The sequence below is a fragment of the Schistocerca cancellata genome, chromosome 9 (genome assembly GCF_023864275.1).
Source record: "Schistocerca cancellata isolate TAMUIC-IGC-003103 chromosome 9, iqSchCanc2.1, whole genome shotgun sequence".
Classification (NCBI taxonomy): Eukaryota; Metazoa; Arthropoda; class Insecta; order Orthoptera; family Acrididae; genus Schistocerca; species Schistocerca cancellata.
Genome location: NC_064634.1, coordinates 385,186,286 through 385,202,889, shown reverse-complemented (window position 1 = coordinate 385,202,889; position 16,604 = coordinate 385,186,286). Strand labels below are relative to the sequence as shown.

The 16,604-nt window shown below is 42.2% G+C and overlaps 1 protein-coding gene across 1 annotated transcript in view; it reads left to right on the top strand.

Moving 5' to 3' along the window:
• The window catches only part of LOC126100420 (AP-4 complex subunit beta-1-like), a 38,233-nt gene extending 22,155 nt beyond the window's left edge, over positions 1 to 16,078 (top strand). The window contains exons 6-7 of the mRNA XM_049911022.1: positions 4,722 to 5,039; positions 15,669 to 16,078. Coding sequence (XP_049766979.1) covers positions 4,722 to 5,039; positions 15,669 to 15,952 — 602 coding nt within the window. The 3' untranslated portion in view covers positions 15,953 to 16,078. The remainder of the gene's footprint in view (positions 1 to 4,721; positions 5,040 to 15,668) is intronic.
• Positions 16,079 to 16,604: the final 526 nt, after the last annotated feature.

The following is a 16,604-nucleotide window of genomic DNA, read 5'->3' as shown; positions in this document are numbered from 1 at the left end:
CAAGTGGTAAATTGTTGGATCATGTCGCTTAAAATAATTTTTTGTTGCACTTTTCATCACAAAAGAATTGATTAATTGAACATGGTCATAAATTTCAGAGGTTGCTACTAATATGGGCAATTGTAAAGGTGCTGAAATTAATACGTTGTTAGTCTGGTGCCATAATGTTGTGAACCACGCCAAGGATGTCATAACGGAAGTATTAGGAAACAATTTTGTAGTTAAAAATGACAAGCAACAGCAAATTATTCCATTAAATTCTGTCAGTAGCTCTGAAGATTGTGATGGCTACAATGAAAACAGGATTTGCAAAGTGATAAAAGTGACACTCGTCCATTGGTAGTATAACTTGCTGTTAAAAAAAGTTAAATAGTAAAAGGTAATTCAGTTTAATGTACCTATATGCAGAAAAGTCAGTTTCCTTTCTTTTCAGATGTTTTCTGGTGTGGCTCATGTTACAATATGATCTTTCCATCGTTTGTTTTCAGGAAGGCTTTCACTTACTCATCTACTAATTGAACAATACCATCAAATTTTTTTTCTGGAATGCAATAGTATGTACAGTATTCATCACTGATAATTTTCTGTTTCTGAAAAACTGTTAGCCAGCCGCGGTGGCCGTGCGGTTCTAGGCGCTGCAGTCCGGAACCGCACTACTGCTACGGTCGCAGGTTCGAATCCTGCCTTGGGCATGGATGTATGTGATGTCCTTAGGTTAGTTAGGTTTAAGTAGTTCTAAGTTCTAGGGGACTGATGACCTCAGATGTTAAGTCCCATAGTGCTCAGAGCCATTTGAACCATTTTTGAAAAACTGTTCTTCTAAAGGAGGATTCACTTTGTCAAGGTTCAGTATATTTATTTCACTGCAATTTGTTGCCCTGAAGGACATCAGTATTTGTGATGCATGTCTTCCTGTATCACATCATTCCTCAAGCGTCCAGAAGAGATTGTCCAGAAAAGTTTTACCCTTTTTTTTCATGACAATGTTTTTGTGACAATTAATAAAATATTCTGGACTATTATGCCGTGGACTAAGGGATGTTTTCACTTCAAAACCTGACTTTTGTCCCCATCTATGGAGGACAAGTTTTGAAGTGAAATCCCTTAGACCATGACATAATAGTCTGGAATATTTTATTAATTGTGGCAACTCAGGCTGTGAAAGTTTACATTTTACAATGTTTTGTGAATTTTAAATGTATCCACAGTTCTACCACTTCAGTAAACACAGAGAAGCCCCACCATTCTATCTTTCCCTTGTTGTATGTATACTGACATATTATTGCAGTTTTCATGAGTCTCTCGGCATAGTATTCTGTCCATAGGTCATGTATCAAAACATACCACTTACAGCATACATAAAAGCCCTCTTCATCTCTATTGTGGCTACATTGCAGACTTCATCCATAGAAGCACATAAATCTTACATGGATAAACTCACAGCAGCACATACTAATACAATTGCTCCACCAGAAGCACTGAAATATCTTAAAGTTAGCTGTAACTGGATATATAAAACACTCTACTTACCAGGCAGTGTTATGAGACTACACACGTATATCAAGTGTAGACAAACCTCATCACCAGTCTGTTGGAAACAGGTTGGAACAGCACTGTGTGTACCAAAGCTATGTTGTTCTGCCCATAAAAACTTCAAAATTCTGCTGATGTTAACTGAGGGCTGTTATCTGTCACAGTGGTTTCTGGAAGCCCTTCAGTTGAGAAGGTATGAGATAAGGCCTGGATGGTTTTTGTTGATGATGCTAAGTGCACCTGTGAAATGTGTGGGAAACTGCTATTTGCATTTATGACATTCAACCAGAAGTAGACCAGAAAACGCCCTGCAAAATTTAGATGAATGGGAGACACTGGATTGTCATGGCAAGCCAAGAAAAATATTGACACGATGGCGCTGCCTTTTTACTTCGACATGTCATGCCCTCTAGAAGACATGTTGGTGAGCCAACCATTTGATGGCCTTCATAAAATAATGTCAAGATGTGTCACTGGAGTGCTTGTGGCCATTATCTCTATGGAGCAAGAGGACACCTTTGAGAGTGGACAGCTCATGTCAGCCAATACCACCAGGCCATAATGTCCAGATTTTCAAGAGTCTTCCAGTCTACTGACAAACCATTCTTCACTGATTTCATTATTTATCATCCTGCAACCAGATGGTGATGACTGTGGTATCAGTGGGCAAACTGGCCTTCGTTGCCTCAGCTTTGGCATGAGTATGGAAGCATTCTTTAGGAGCCTCACCAAACTTGGGGTCATATCCTAGTGGGAGATGTGATAGGATGTCTGCATTGGCAAGTGCACTGTGGGCTGATCTGTTGTCACAGTGGTATCCTGAGAGGAACAGTGCCCATCTCTGCAGATGACAGGCAGTCCTAGTCAAAATATTAGCATGTGGGTTGAACAGTGGCAACAAAGGGATATTAACAGGACAAATCTGCATTTGTATACATAGTTGTGAAATGTCCTCTGTGCAAAGATTTTGCTGCACTTGCATTAACATTTTGGGAACAAATGCAATTGGGCACTCAACTCCGTTGACTTTATGAGAAAGAACCACCCTCGAGCTAGAGTTAAATGATTCTGCTGTCACTATCAGAGGATTAGAAGGTTTGTATGCCATGAGACACATTGGGCAGAGCAGAGCCAGTATGAGGTCTCAAAAAGCCTTGCCGCAAGCAGAGGACCATTGCAATTTGAAATTCTTGTGAAGGAACTGATATAGTTGTTTGGCAGTAGCTGCCACACAGGGAATGAATTTTCTGTTGTTGTTCAGTTGACCTAACATGGATTTGATTTATTTAGCACGTCTGGAGCCCAGTAGCTTTTGTACACCCTCGATATAATGGAGCTTTCGTACAGCCTCGATATAATGTGGATTGGGGCGAATCCCTGATCCACTGAAAACATGGTCCAGATATTGTGGTTGCAGCATGAAGAAACATTTTTCCTTATTGGAGGCCAAATTGGTTGCTAGATCCTGTGCCTTTTTACCAGTGACAGTGATGTTGTCCAAATAATGTACTGTACTCAGAATGTCCTGTGTGTGGTGGTCCAAATAGTATTGGAATATGGCTGGTGCATTGGTGATGCTGAAGGGCAGACGAGTATGTCAAAAGTGACCAAATGACATATTGATGACCAGGATGTTTCTGAAGGTTTCATCCAGTATAAGCTGCAAGTAAGTGTCCCATAGGTCAGTTTTTGCAGAAACTTTGGCTCCAGCAAGGCACGTCATTACTCTACTTTTGGAATAGGGTTTGCACCAATTACAGACTGGGCATTGACAGTTGCCTTAAAACCTCCACAAATCCTTAATGATTCATTCGGTTTCTCAATTACACTGTAGGGATGGTTCAGAATTCTTTCTACCTGTAGACAATGCAGCTCACAATGAAGCTTGTTGTACTGAGCAAAAGGAACATTATGTGCCTTAAGAAACACGGGCATTGCTGAAGGCAGTAACGAGATACTTGCTTCAAAGCCAGTGATACCAATTGATAGAAGTGTGAAAACCAAGACATATTTTGCACAAATATCCTGCAGACAGGAACTGGAGATGAAGAGTTGGATGCTATTCATTAAATCATGGACTTCAAAACCAAGGGCACTGAAGAGCTCCAACCTCAAAATGTTTGTAGTTTCCTTTGTATTGACCAAGATGACGTAGGCTGTCAGGGAGGTTGCTTGGCACTAAACCTGAGTGCTGGAATGACCATCACCTTGATGGTATCATTCACACAGCATTTTCACTGCTTATGAAAAGTTCATAAGGCAGGGCGATACATATCACAATTGACCGTAGTTGTTGAAAATCCATTATCAATTAGAGAAACAACTAGGATGGTGTTGATAACCACTTCCAATGTTATAAGCTATTTGAGATAGGGGTGGCCTTGATATAGAACACGTTAGAACCATGGACACCGAATCAGAATCCCTGGAATCTATTTGGGCACAGTTGACATTCATGTTGAAGGACAATCTAAACACTTCAGCTTTGTGTCCATTTTTTCCAGTCTGTGCTCTTTTCCCTTTGAAAGTAGCACTGCTGGTGTGTGCTATAAACAACTACTGCAGTAAGGTAATTGCTTAGGGTGTTGTCTACCAGTGGTGTCTTAGCCTCAAGGGGTGTGGTCAGTGACTGTGCCATCTGTATATGAACATACCACTTTAAACACATTTTGCTCCTCTAACTCTGTTATTTGTGCTTCTATTTTTTTCTTTATTACTTTACCATACAATCGAGCAGTTGCACAAATAAAGCTGATTGCCCTATAGTTCACACAGTTGTTGGCTTCTGGTTTTAAATATGGGTGAAATAATTGCTTTTTTAAAATTAATTTGGCAGTTCCTCACTATTTAAACATTGATGATTCTATAGGCACGTTTCCCAAGCCTGAAGGTTTCTCATGTCTCATTTGTTAGAGAGATTTACTTACATCTGCTGAGTCCACTAGTGTTTGTTGTTCGCTTTGTGTTGAGTTAGCAGGATTTGTTCCGCAGTCAACTGTGAATTCTATGCTTTTCTCCATTAGGAGATTTTCATAGTAGGTTTTCCACTCCTCCATAAAGATAAGACTCATTCTTGCAATGCCTTTTTGTTGCATTTATGTTATAAGGACTTTTTATGTACATGTTGAGTATAGATTTTGCATTGTATACAAAACTAATATTCGTGCCACTGTTGTGTGGTTGTTCAGTAGCAGCAGTTCTACGAGAGCAGTGCACAGCAGGAGGACCAGTGGCAACGGCTGCAGCCCGATGTCTGTGTGCGTGTGCGGCTCGCTCCTCTGCGTCTACCTTCCTCACGGCATCCACTTCACTGTTGGTGCACAACACAGTGCACCACGATGTTGCTGCCGCAGTTCTGGATGGTCTACAGGATGTCAGCTTAGATAACTTCCCACAAGAAGATATAAGTGATCTCCTCTGCAAGGTCATAGATGTTACCAATACAATAAAAGAGTCTCCTCCACCCATTCTGCCTGTCTTGTTAGGGGCATATGGAGAACTTCTTGGTGAGTATGAAGTAAAATACTACTGCTTGTAGTAGACTGATGTAGATAAAATCTACATAATTACTGTTGTGTAAGGGTTGCATCATTGGCTTTAAAACAAAAGGTCCTGGATCCCGGGTTTGATCAAAGTCATTAATTTTATTTTGAGAAAAATCATCAGCTATTATGGTCAAACAGTTCATGTATACATAAACACCCTAATTCTGCTAATGGACTTATAAGAACATGTTGGAGGAGTGGATAGAGGCTCAGGACATGTCCTCGCACTTTTGGTGTGAAACTGCAGAAGAATCAGAAATGATCAATGGCTTGAGAATGTGGAAGGTAATAGAAACCAGTGCATTAAAGACATGTAATGTGTAGACTTGGGAAATGTGGCCTGTAACTGGGTAAGTGTCATAATGATCTCGCCACTGGAAAAATATTCCAGGTTAGTCCCTCATTTGCATATGTAGGAGGGGAGTGCCAAAGGTGATGTGACCATGAAAGAAATATTGATAAACTGATAGGGTAACATTCTACAAGCTGGAGTGTGAAAAGAAGTCAAGATGTGCTAGGGTAATTAGAAAATGTAAAAGGGAAATGCAAAGGCTAAAACTAGGTGCAGTAGCAGCCAGTGAAGTGAAATGAACAGAAGATAAATATTATTGGTCAGAAAAATACAGTGTAATGCCAACAGCAGCAAAACATAGCATAATGTCCCACTGGTGGCCATACAGCCCCAGAAATCTCTATGGAAGAAAAGTCCTCTTTCAATGTAGACCCTAAAATGTTCCCTTATGTGGCTACACATTGGGAGGAACATAGGTCTAAGCAGCAAGCAGAAAAATACTCCACCCAATACCTAGTTTGCACAAGGACTAATGGGATTCCTTCTTGGCCACAAAGCCCTTATTCTTTGTGGAGAACTCAAAAGGCAAGTTTTGAGGAGCGCCAGCCATCCTAGAATGAAATTGGGTCAGTTTTGAACAAAACAGCATTCCCTGACCAGTCACAGGCACTGCTCCCTTGTAACAAGCTGGTTGACATACTGGTGACAGTCACTCCCCATAATAGTCTAAATATGGTTCAGATCATCATTTTCCACTGAGATCTGCTCTAGCGATCTGATGATGAGCTATGCACCAACTTGGGGCAACGGTTGTACACTTTGTCATGTACATAGAGGGCAAAAGAACAATGGGGTTACTACTGGTGCCTTCATCTTGGACTTTGAGGGTGATTTATTGCATGAAAAGTTCAAGAAGATTGTATATCAATGCGATGTGAAACCGTATGGTTTGCAGCCCTTGTCTTCTCCCATCCATACAGTGGAGAATCCATGGTGACGTGTGTGGTAGTGACCACTTTCCAATCTTCCTGTTCCTACATCAGTGTTACTTCCATGCATTCCTGCCCAGACGGGCTCTCAACAGTGTTGACTGGGGTGATTCCACCTCTCTTGTTGCCCTTGGCTCCCCACTGCATGGAGATACCAATGAGGCAGTCCAGAATACAACCAACTACAGTGATTCATTCGGCAACTGCTTTGGCAATCCCCTGTTCCTTGGGCCTGCCCTGATGAAAGACTGTACCTTGGTGGTCATCAGAAATTGCAGAGGCCATTAACTATCATATGCGGGCTTTCCAGTGCCCTAAGTGGAACCCATCGATGGAGCATCTCATTGCCTTTAAGAGGTACTGTGCCCGGGTCCGCCATCTAATATAATGAGGGAGAGAAGAATGCTGTGAACGGTATGTTTCAAGTGTCGGACCACATACCTTCCCTTTGCGAGTTTGGGCAAAGATCATACATCTCTGTGGATACCAGGCACCTGCAGGTTTACCTGGTAGTACCTTGAATGGCGCTGTCTACACTGACCCAGACGCTGTCGCCAAACATTTTGTTGTGCATTGTGCTCGAGCCTCTGTGACCAAGAATTATGAACCTGCCTTTCGTGTCCCAAAACAGCGGGTGGAGTGAAAGCAGTTATCTTCTACTTCACCAACTGGAGTCATAAATGCTCCATTCAGCGAGTGGGAATTCATGGAATTCATCAGTGTTCTAGCCCACTGCACTGATATAGCTCCAGGGTCGGACCGCGTCCACAACCAAATGATCAAACACCTATCAATGGATTGTCAACATCATATCCTTGCCGCCTTTAACTACATGTGGAGTGAGAATCAGTTCCCATCCCAATGGTAAGGAAGCATTATCATCCCAGTACTGAAAGTGGGTAAGCATCCTCTGGAGATGCACAGTTATTGTCCAATTAGTCTCGCCAATTTTCTCTGTAAGTTGCTTGAATGCATGGTCAGGTGGTGGCTGTGTTGGCTCCTTGAATCTTGGAGTCTTCTGGCTTTGTCCCTGGCTGGTTTTCGCCAAGTCCATTCCGTTACTGATAATTTGGTTTACCTGGAGTCTGCCATCCAAACATCTTTTGCCCAGTGTCACCACCTTATAGCCATCTTCTTCAGCCTGCAGAAGGCTTATGACACTACATGGCGACACCACATCCTTGCCATCTTACACGAGTGGTGTCTCTGAGGCCCACTCCCAATTTTTATCCAGAAATTCCTGTTCTGTGTGCACTGTGGTAAAGCAAGGCACCTCTGCTCAGTGTGAAGAAGCCACATAACCTACTCCCATCCTGTTCCATGAGGTGGGTGCAAGGGTCACTGTTTTTTTGGTTAATTAGGTCATGTTTGCATAACTGGTCTTGCCCAAGGTGTCCCTACCCTCATGGTATTTGGTTGCCTACAAGGGTGTTTCCATTCTTCTTTGTGGGTAGTTCTTGATCACTACAGCCAACAAAGTTTATTTGTCATTGACCACCTGCCTGCTACCAATATTTTTGGCCTCTATGCCTTAACATTAAATGTTTTTCCTATCTATGATGAAGTCAAAGTCGTGTCAACCACAGTCCCTTTCCAGGAACAGGATGATCTCTGCACTGCATTTGTATTTCAGCCATATTTTAGATCTGCTTCAGACTTTCAGGTGCATATCATCCTTCAGCCAGATGCCACACCTCATTTTTACCACACCAGATCAATTCTGGTTACCTTACATGCTTCTGTGAAGCAGGAGCTAGATCATCTCCAGGCTGCTGGGGTTATCACACCTCTGACATCCAACACATGGGTCACTCAGCTAGTCATCATCAGAAAGCACAATGGTTCTCTTCAATTTTGTGGAGATTTCAAGGCAACCATCAATGTCCAATGGCAAATGGAAACTTGTCCTCTTTCCTGGTCGGAAGACCACCTCAGCAGATACGCTGGAGGGGAATACTACTACAACATAGACCTCACCAAGGTTTACTTCCCATTACCCTTAGATAAAGAATCACAGAACACTGTCATTAATAAGTCTTTTGGATTATATAAGTACAAGTGTCTTACATTTGGCTTTGCCTCAACCCCAGAAATTTTCCAAATGTTTCTGGAACAGCTGATGCACCATATATTGGCATGCATGAATTACTTTGATCTCACTGTGATGAGAGCCTCTCACCAGCACCACTTGCAAAACTTGCATACCCTTTATATGAACCTGTAGGACACAGGCCTGCATTGTTGTTTCAAGAAGTGCAGGTTTTTTTAAAGCCAGAAATTGTGTTTGGGTCATTGGCTCATCAAAGAGTGAGAGAATTAGGCCCGTTGATCAGAATGTTACCACAATAGATTCCTTACCTCACCCAACTTACCTCATTTACAGGTGTTTTCTGGCAAAATCAGCTATTATTCTAAGTTCTTACCCAGCACAACCTCTCAATCAGTTGCATAAGAATAGCGTGCCTTATAACTGGGTTCCTGCCTGCGACAGAGCTTTTACCCATTGAAAACCGTGCTGAAATTCACCCCTTACCTCAAGTCTTTCTCTCCCATTTGGCCGTTGGTTGTGGCAGGCACCTAAGGCATTTGAATAGTCTTGGCACACAGGAACAGGGATAGATCTGAACAGCCTGTAACATACACATCAAAGATATTGATGCCTGCAGGGTGAAACTATTCCCTGATCAAAATGGGAGGCATTGGAAGTATTTGCCATTACAAACTGTCATGTCAATCTTTTTTAGGATCAAGCTCTTTCTAATTACAGATCACAAGTGACTGCCAGCATTATTGAGGCTGTGCTCCAATCTCCCAGAGAAGATAGCCCAAAGCCTCCAACGCTGGGCATTATTTCTGATTGCATACAATTATATCATCTTGTATAAGCCCATGTTGCAGCATTCCAATACAGACATTGTTGTTTCTATGCACTAGACCACACCATGGTTTTGACCAACAGGAGGTCCTCTGCTCCCATATTAATACCATGCGACAACATAAGTTTGATGGTTTTTCCATTACTGCTACTCATGTCGCTGCTGCCATGTGCCGGGACCTCACCGTGTGGCAGGTCCTCCACTATATGACCCATGGCTAACCAGCTTATCTCAGCTGCTGGCTGGTGACCAAGCTCCTCCTGGAACCTTATTTCTGACAGGCTCTTGGTTGTAGATGATGTCAATCTTTTGGACACAGAGAAATGATCATCCCAGCAGAATTGTGCCAATTGGTGTTCAGCTTGCTGCACCAACAACATTGAGGGATATCCCACAACAAGGTGCTAGCTTCCTGTCATATATATACTGGCCATAAATCACCAGTGCCGTCAAAAGAATGGTCTGTGACTGTACGGTGTGTGCCCAGCACCACCACAATCTTTGGCCACCTAACCTACCCCTGCCTCACCTAAGACTGCATACATCTTGATTTTGAAGGCCAATTTTTGAGATTGATGTGGCTTTTCATTATGGATGCTTACTTCAAGTGCCCCTGTGTTGTTCATATGGCATCCTCCATGACTAACATCACCCTCACTGTCTTAATCCAGGTTTTGGCCATCAAAGGGTTCCTTCGCACATTGGTCTCCAACAAGGGGCCACAATTCACAGAGTGCATCTACCAAGATTTCTTGGGGGCCAGTGGCATAAAACATATTTGCAGCCCTCTGTTCCATCCTTTCTCAAATGGTAAAGCAAAACATCTCATTTGAACTTACAAGCAGCAACTGAAAAAAACTGACGAGTCCACTACCACTACATTGGTTCTCACCCTGTTTTCGAGCACTTATTGGACCAAGCTCCTCCATGGGTACCAACTGGAGGCTGTGCTCGATCATCTGACACCGCTCCCCTCCCTCCCCATATTATGCACCTAGCATGACTGTGTGGGCCCATTCGTGCAGAATCAGAGTGCCGCCATCACAACCAGCTTTGGTCTTGAAAGGTGGTGCCTCCATGGCCACCCCCCTCTCCCCCCCACCCCCACCCCCCTCGTCTAGCCACTGCATTTTAGTGACTGTGTAGCACCATGGCTGTCACCCGTGATGGCTACATACAACTCCCCACTGTTGCACTGGTGAGGTGATACCTTCTGTGTACATGCGGATCAGTGAAAATACCTGGCACACCCATCACCAGTGATGTCCTGACGGATGCCGGCAGACACCCTACCTTCCCGCAGCATGCAGGTGAAGAGCTTTGGCACTTGATTCTTCTGTCTGATCATGTTTTGGATTGTGTGTCACTGTGTTCTTGGCCTGTTGACATTGTTTTGACAAAGGTTCTCACCTTACCCCCTCATTGTTGCATAGGTTCTACGTCTACATCAATACTCTGCGAATCACATTTAAGTATCCAACAGAGGGTTCATCGAAACACCTTCACAATTCTCTGTTATTCCAGTCTCATAGCGTGCAGAAAGAACGAACACCTATGTCTTTCCGGGTAAGCTCTAATTTTTCTTATTTTATCTTGATCGTTTCTCCCTATATAGGTCAGCATCAACAAAATATTTTCACACTTGGAGGAGAAATTTGGTGATTGGAATTTCTTGAGAAGTTTCCTCTGCAGCGAAAAATGCCTTTGTTTTAATGATGTCCATCCCAAATCCTGTATCATTTCAGTGACTCTCTCTCCCCTATTTCGCAATAATACAAAATGTGCTGCCCTTCTTCGAGTTGAGCTTTGTCGTTGTACTCTGTCAATCCTATCTGGTAGGGATACCACACAGTGCAGCAGTATTCTACAAGGGTACGGGCAAGTGTTGCATAGGCAGTCTCTTTAGTAGGTATGTTACATTTTCTAAGTGTCCTGCCAATAAAACATAGTCCTTAGTTTGCCTCCCCCACAACATTTCCTGTGTTTTCCTTCCAATTTAAGTTCTTCGTAATTGTAATTCTTAGGTATTTAGTTGAATTTATGGCCTTTAGATTTGACTGATTTATCGTGTAACCGAAGTTTAAGGGATTCCTTTTAGCACTCGTGTGGATCACCTCACACTTTTCATCATTTTGGGTCAACTGCCAATTTTTGCGCCATACACGTATCTTTTCTAAATTGTTTTGTGATTTGTTTTGATCTTCTGATGGCTTTGCTAGTTGATAAACGATAGCATCATGTGCAGACGGCCTAAGACGGCTACTCAGATTGCCTCCCAAACCTTTATATAAGTAAGGAACAGCATAGGGTCTACATCACTACCTTGGGAATTGGAAATCTTGAATCCAGTCACATAACTGTGATGATATTCAATAAGCATGCAACTTCACTACAAGCTGCTTGTGTGGTACAGTGTCAGAAGCCTTCCGGAAATCCAGAAACATGGAATCGCTATGAAATCCCTTGTTAATAGCAGTCAACACTTCGTGCGAATAAAGAGCTAGTTGTGCTTCACAAGAATGATGTTTTCTAAATCCATGTTGAGTCAATAGACCGTTCTCTTTGAGGTAATTCGTAATGTTTGAACACAATATATGTTCCAAAATCCTGCTGCATATTGACATATTGACTCCGACTACCTTTCTTGAGTGTTGGTGTGACCTGTGCAACTTTAGAGTCTTTGTGTACAGATCTTTCGTCAACCTAATGGTTGCATATGATTGTTAAGTATGGAGCTATAGCACCAGCATACTCTGAAAGGAACCTAATTGGACCAGGAGACATACTTTTACTTAGTGATTTAAGTTGTTTCACTTCTCCAAGAATATCTACTTCTATGTTACTCATGTTGGCAGCTGTTCTTGATTCGAATTCTGGAATATCTACATCATCTTCTTTGATGGTGGAATTTTGGTAGGTTGTGTTTAGTAACTCTGCTTTGGCAGCAGCATTGTCTTCAATAGTATCTCCCTTGCTGTCATGCAGAAAAGGCATTGATTGTGCCTTGCCACTAGCATATTTCACATAAAACTAAAATCTCTTTGGATTTTCTGCCAGGTTTCGAGACAAAGTTTCATTGTGGAAACTATAACATCTCACATTGCATTCCGCACTAAGTTTCTAGCTTCTGTAAAAGATTGTCAATCTTGGAGATTTTGCATCTGTTTAAATTTAGCATGTTTTTTTATTGTTTCTGCAACAGTGTTTTGACCTGTTTTGTGTACCATGGGAATCAGGTCTGTCATTCGTTAATTTATTGGATATAAATCTCTCAGTTGCTGTCGATACTATTTCTTTCAATGCATGCCACATCTGGTCTACACTTACATTGTTAATTTGGAAGGAATGGAGATTCTCTCTCAGGAAGGCATCAAGTGAATTATCTGCTTTTTTGTAGAGGTATATTTTTCGTTAATTTTTGGAGGATTTGGAGGTTACAATATTCAGTCTCACTACAACAACCCTGTGTTACTAATCCCTGTATCCATTTTTATGCTTATTATTAACTCAGGATTATTTGTTGAAAAGATTAAAGTGTGTTTTCACAACCATTTACTATTTGCATAGGCTCATGAACTAACTGCTCAAAATAATTTTCAGAGAATGCATTTAGCACAATTTCAGATGTTTTATGTGTACCTTCGGAATTAAACATGTATTTTCACCCACATATCATGGGTAAATTAAAGTCACCACCAATTATAATCGTGAGAGTCAGGTAAGTGTTTGAAATCAAACTCAAGTTTTCTTTGAGCCTTTCAGCAATTGATCATCCGAATTGGGAGGTTTGTAAAAGGATCCAATTATTATCATATTCCGGCTGCCAAGAGTTACCTCTGCCCATACTAACTCACAAGAACTATCTACTTCAATTTCACGACAAGATAAACAACTACTAACAGCAACAAACACACCACCACCAAGTATGTTTAGCCTATCTTTTCGGGACACCGTTAGGTTCTTCACAAAAATTTTGGCTGAACTTACATCCGGCTTTAGCCAGCTTTCAGTGCCTATAACAATTTGAGCATCAGTGCTTTCTATTAGCACTTGGAGCTCTGGTACTTTCCCAACACAGGTACGACAGTTTACAACTGTTATACTGATGGTTCCTGTATCTACGTTCTTCCTGTGTTCGGCATGCACCCTTTGTGACTGAAGCCCTTTTTATGTTTTTCCGAGACCCTCTAACCTAAAAACCCGCCCAGTCCATGCCACACAGCCCCAGATACCCGTGTAGCCACCTCCTGCACATAGGGACTCCTGACCTATTCAGCGGAACTTGAAACCCAACCACGCTATGGCACAAGTCGAGGAATCTGCAGCCTACACGGTCGCAGAACCATCTTAGCCTCTGATTCAGACCCTCCACTCAGCTCTGTACCAAAGGTCCGCAATCAGTCCTGTCGACTATGCAGCAAATGGTCAGCTCTTCTTTCATCTCGCAAGACTGGCAGCCTTTACCACTTTTGTTAGCTGCTTGAAACCAGAGAGAATCTCTTCTGATCCAAAGTGGCACACATCATTGGTACTGACATCAGTCACAACTTGCAGTTGGCTGCACCCTGTGTTCTTCATGGCATCTGGAAGGACGCAGTTCACATCTGGAATGACTCCACCTGGTCTGCACACAGAGTGCACATTGGCGTTTTTCCCCTTGTTAGCAGCCATATCCCTAAGGGGCCCCATAATGTGCCTAATGTTGGAGCTCCCAACTATCAATAATGCCACCCTCTGCGATTGCCCAGATCTTGCAGGCTGATTTCCTCTGAAACAGGACAGGTGACTGCATCTGGCTGAGTGACAGTGTCAGCCACAGACAGCGCTTGGAACCTGTTTGTCAGACCAACTGGGAAGGCCTTACGTGTGGGCCCCTGCAAAGTCTTTCGCCACCTGCCATGCCCCGGTGTGACCTCCCACTTGGTCCGCTGCTCGTGGTCGTGTGGTAGCGTTCTCGCTTCCCGCGCCCGGGTTCCCAGGTTCGATTCCCGGCGGGGTCAGGGATTTTCTCTGCCTTGTGATGACTGGGTGTTGTGTGATGTCCTTAGGTTAGTTAGGTTTAAGTAGTTCTAAGTTCTAGGGGACTGATGACCATAGATGTTAAGTCCCATAGTGCTCAGAGCCATTTGAACCATTTTGAACCTCCCACTTGACCACAGGTGAATGATCAATGTCAGTGCAATCAGTAACTGGGCAGGCCACCAGTGAGGACTGATCGGAGGACTCTGATGTGCTGGACATCTGTTGGACCCCCACAGCTGGCCCACAACAATGGTGCCGATCCACTGTAGCTTCAAGCTGTGTAACCGAAGCCGTCACAGCCTGGAGGTGAGAGCGAAGTGTCACGAACTCGGCTCACATCCACACACAACAATCGCAGTCCCTATCTATACTAAAGACCGTGGAAAACCAAAGTACTGAGATAAATAGACCATCAGCACATGCTGCGGAACTCTACTGTAGACCCTGATGAAAATGCAGGAACTGTGTCTAATAAATTAGATATATACACAGAGATTCAAAAACCTAGCTGTCAAAACACTTGGGTGAGACTAAATAATTCGCCCCGATTAGGATTTTGTAATATGTTACAAAATTGGTTCACATCCCAACACAAATGAAAATGTGAGAACAGTGGCTATTACTTATTAAATTAACACAAACTCAAGGAACTAAACTCAAAGCACACAGATGAAATTATATAATTCACTCCTGGTTAGAAACTCGTAAAAGTCACAAAATCAGTTACTTACCTGTTACTGCGTCTGTCTCGGCCAGTCGCTGCTTTGATCTTGTCCACTGCTGGTCAGCCATGTTTAACTTGACTACTGCTTCTTATCACATTCTGTCCTGCAGGTGGCCCTTCCACCTTGTGGTTTCGCCCATTTCTCTCCTGGGGTTCTGACACATTTGCTGATATCCGCCTCACACGGATACACTTTGTAGTACAAATGCCAATATGAGATTTTATATTGTTTTCTCCAACTTCATTCTGCCCACTTAATTGCTGTTTGGGCACCCTGTGGACTGATTGTTTTATGACTCACAACAAACAAGAGAATGTCACATTTGGTACTGAATATTGAAAAGTTAATGTTAAGCTCTTTCATTTGATACAGTTTGCATCTACAAGGTATTATATGCATTGGCTTCCCCAACTTTACAGTCAGTGAGCAATGCCAAAGAGAGGCAAGATATCATACTAATTCTGCAGTATTGCATGGACTTGAAGACCTGATTGTATAATTGTGCACATGCATTAGAGTGGGCTATTTCAGTTGAAGATGAAATTTGCTGAAAGTAGCTATTAAAGGATTATCTTAGTTCTTATACTTACTTCAGAACTACATTATAAATTTCTTTAACATTGATAATCTTTCAGATTGAAAAAAAAGGCTGCAGTACATACTAATTTTCTAATATCTCTTCGCAGGTGACCAAGCAGTACATGTGCTAGAGTCTCTTGTTGATAGATTCAACTGTTACACGGATGAGGGGATATGTCACCTCCTCCTGAGTGCTACACTCAAACTTTTTATGAAAATGCCAGCAAGGGTGCAGCATATCTTAGGAGAGCTCATGGAGGCTTGTATCTTGGATAGGGATGAGTTCTCAGAGCTCAGATGGAGAGCACTTAAATTTTACAACGTGCTGAAGGCTGATCCACAGCTTGTGAGGAGACTACTTGGCCTGGACAAAAGAGAGGCAATTTCTTGATGTTGTTGCATAAGAGAAATATGTAAAAATTAACTCTCACCATTGCTAAGATAAGTGGTTGTGATTTGTTTCTTTCTTGTGAGCTGTGATATGTAAATAAACTGTTTTTAATGTTTTATGAAAGCATTGGAAGTGTGTTTTGTCTTATTTTGTTCTCTTTTTCTTCTTGTGTTCAGTTACTCTGGGAACTCATACATCTCTTATGCACATTTATTCCTCGTTTTTTCCTCAGAAATTAAACTTTACCTCACTTCAGTGGATCCAAACTATAAACAAGCATGGTATTTGCCAGTGCTTTCAAATATAAAACTATGTATCATAATATTTGAAACTTTAATTGTATGGATTGATTTATTTAATCCTGATCAAATTGAAATTAAGAAAGTAATTAATGTAATTCAGCTTGTGAAATTGTTACCGGTGTGAGCAAAAAATAAAATGCAGATACACTTACAGATCAAAGTCAACCGCACCCTTGGAACGACAGAGATTGCTGCAGGCAGAGGAAGAACGACAGAGATTGCTGCAGGCAGAGGAAAACTGTGTTGATTGAACAAAGGGTCACATGATCTTCATACTAAAGTAAAGTAATGTTAAGTTTCTGTTGGCAAATAATTGTAAGTTGTTGCCAGCCTGTGTTGCCATCATTCTG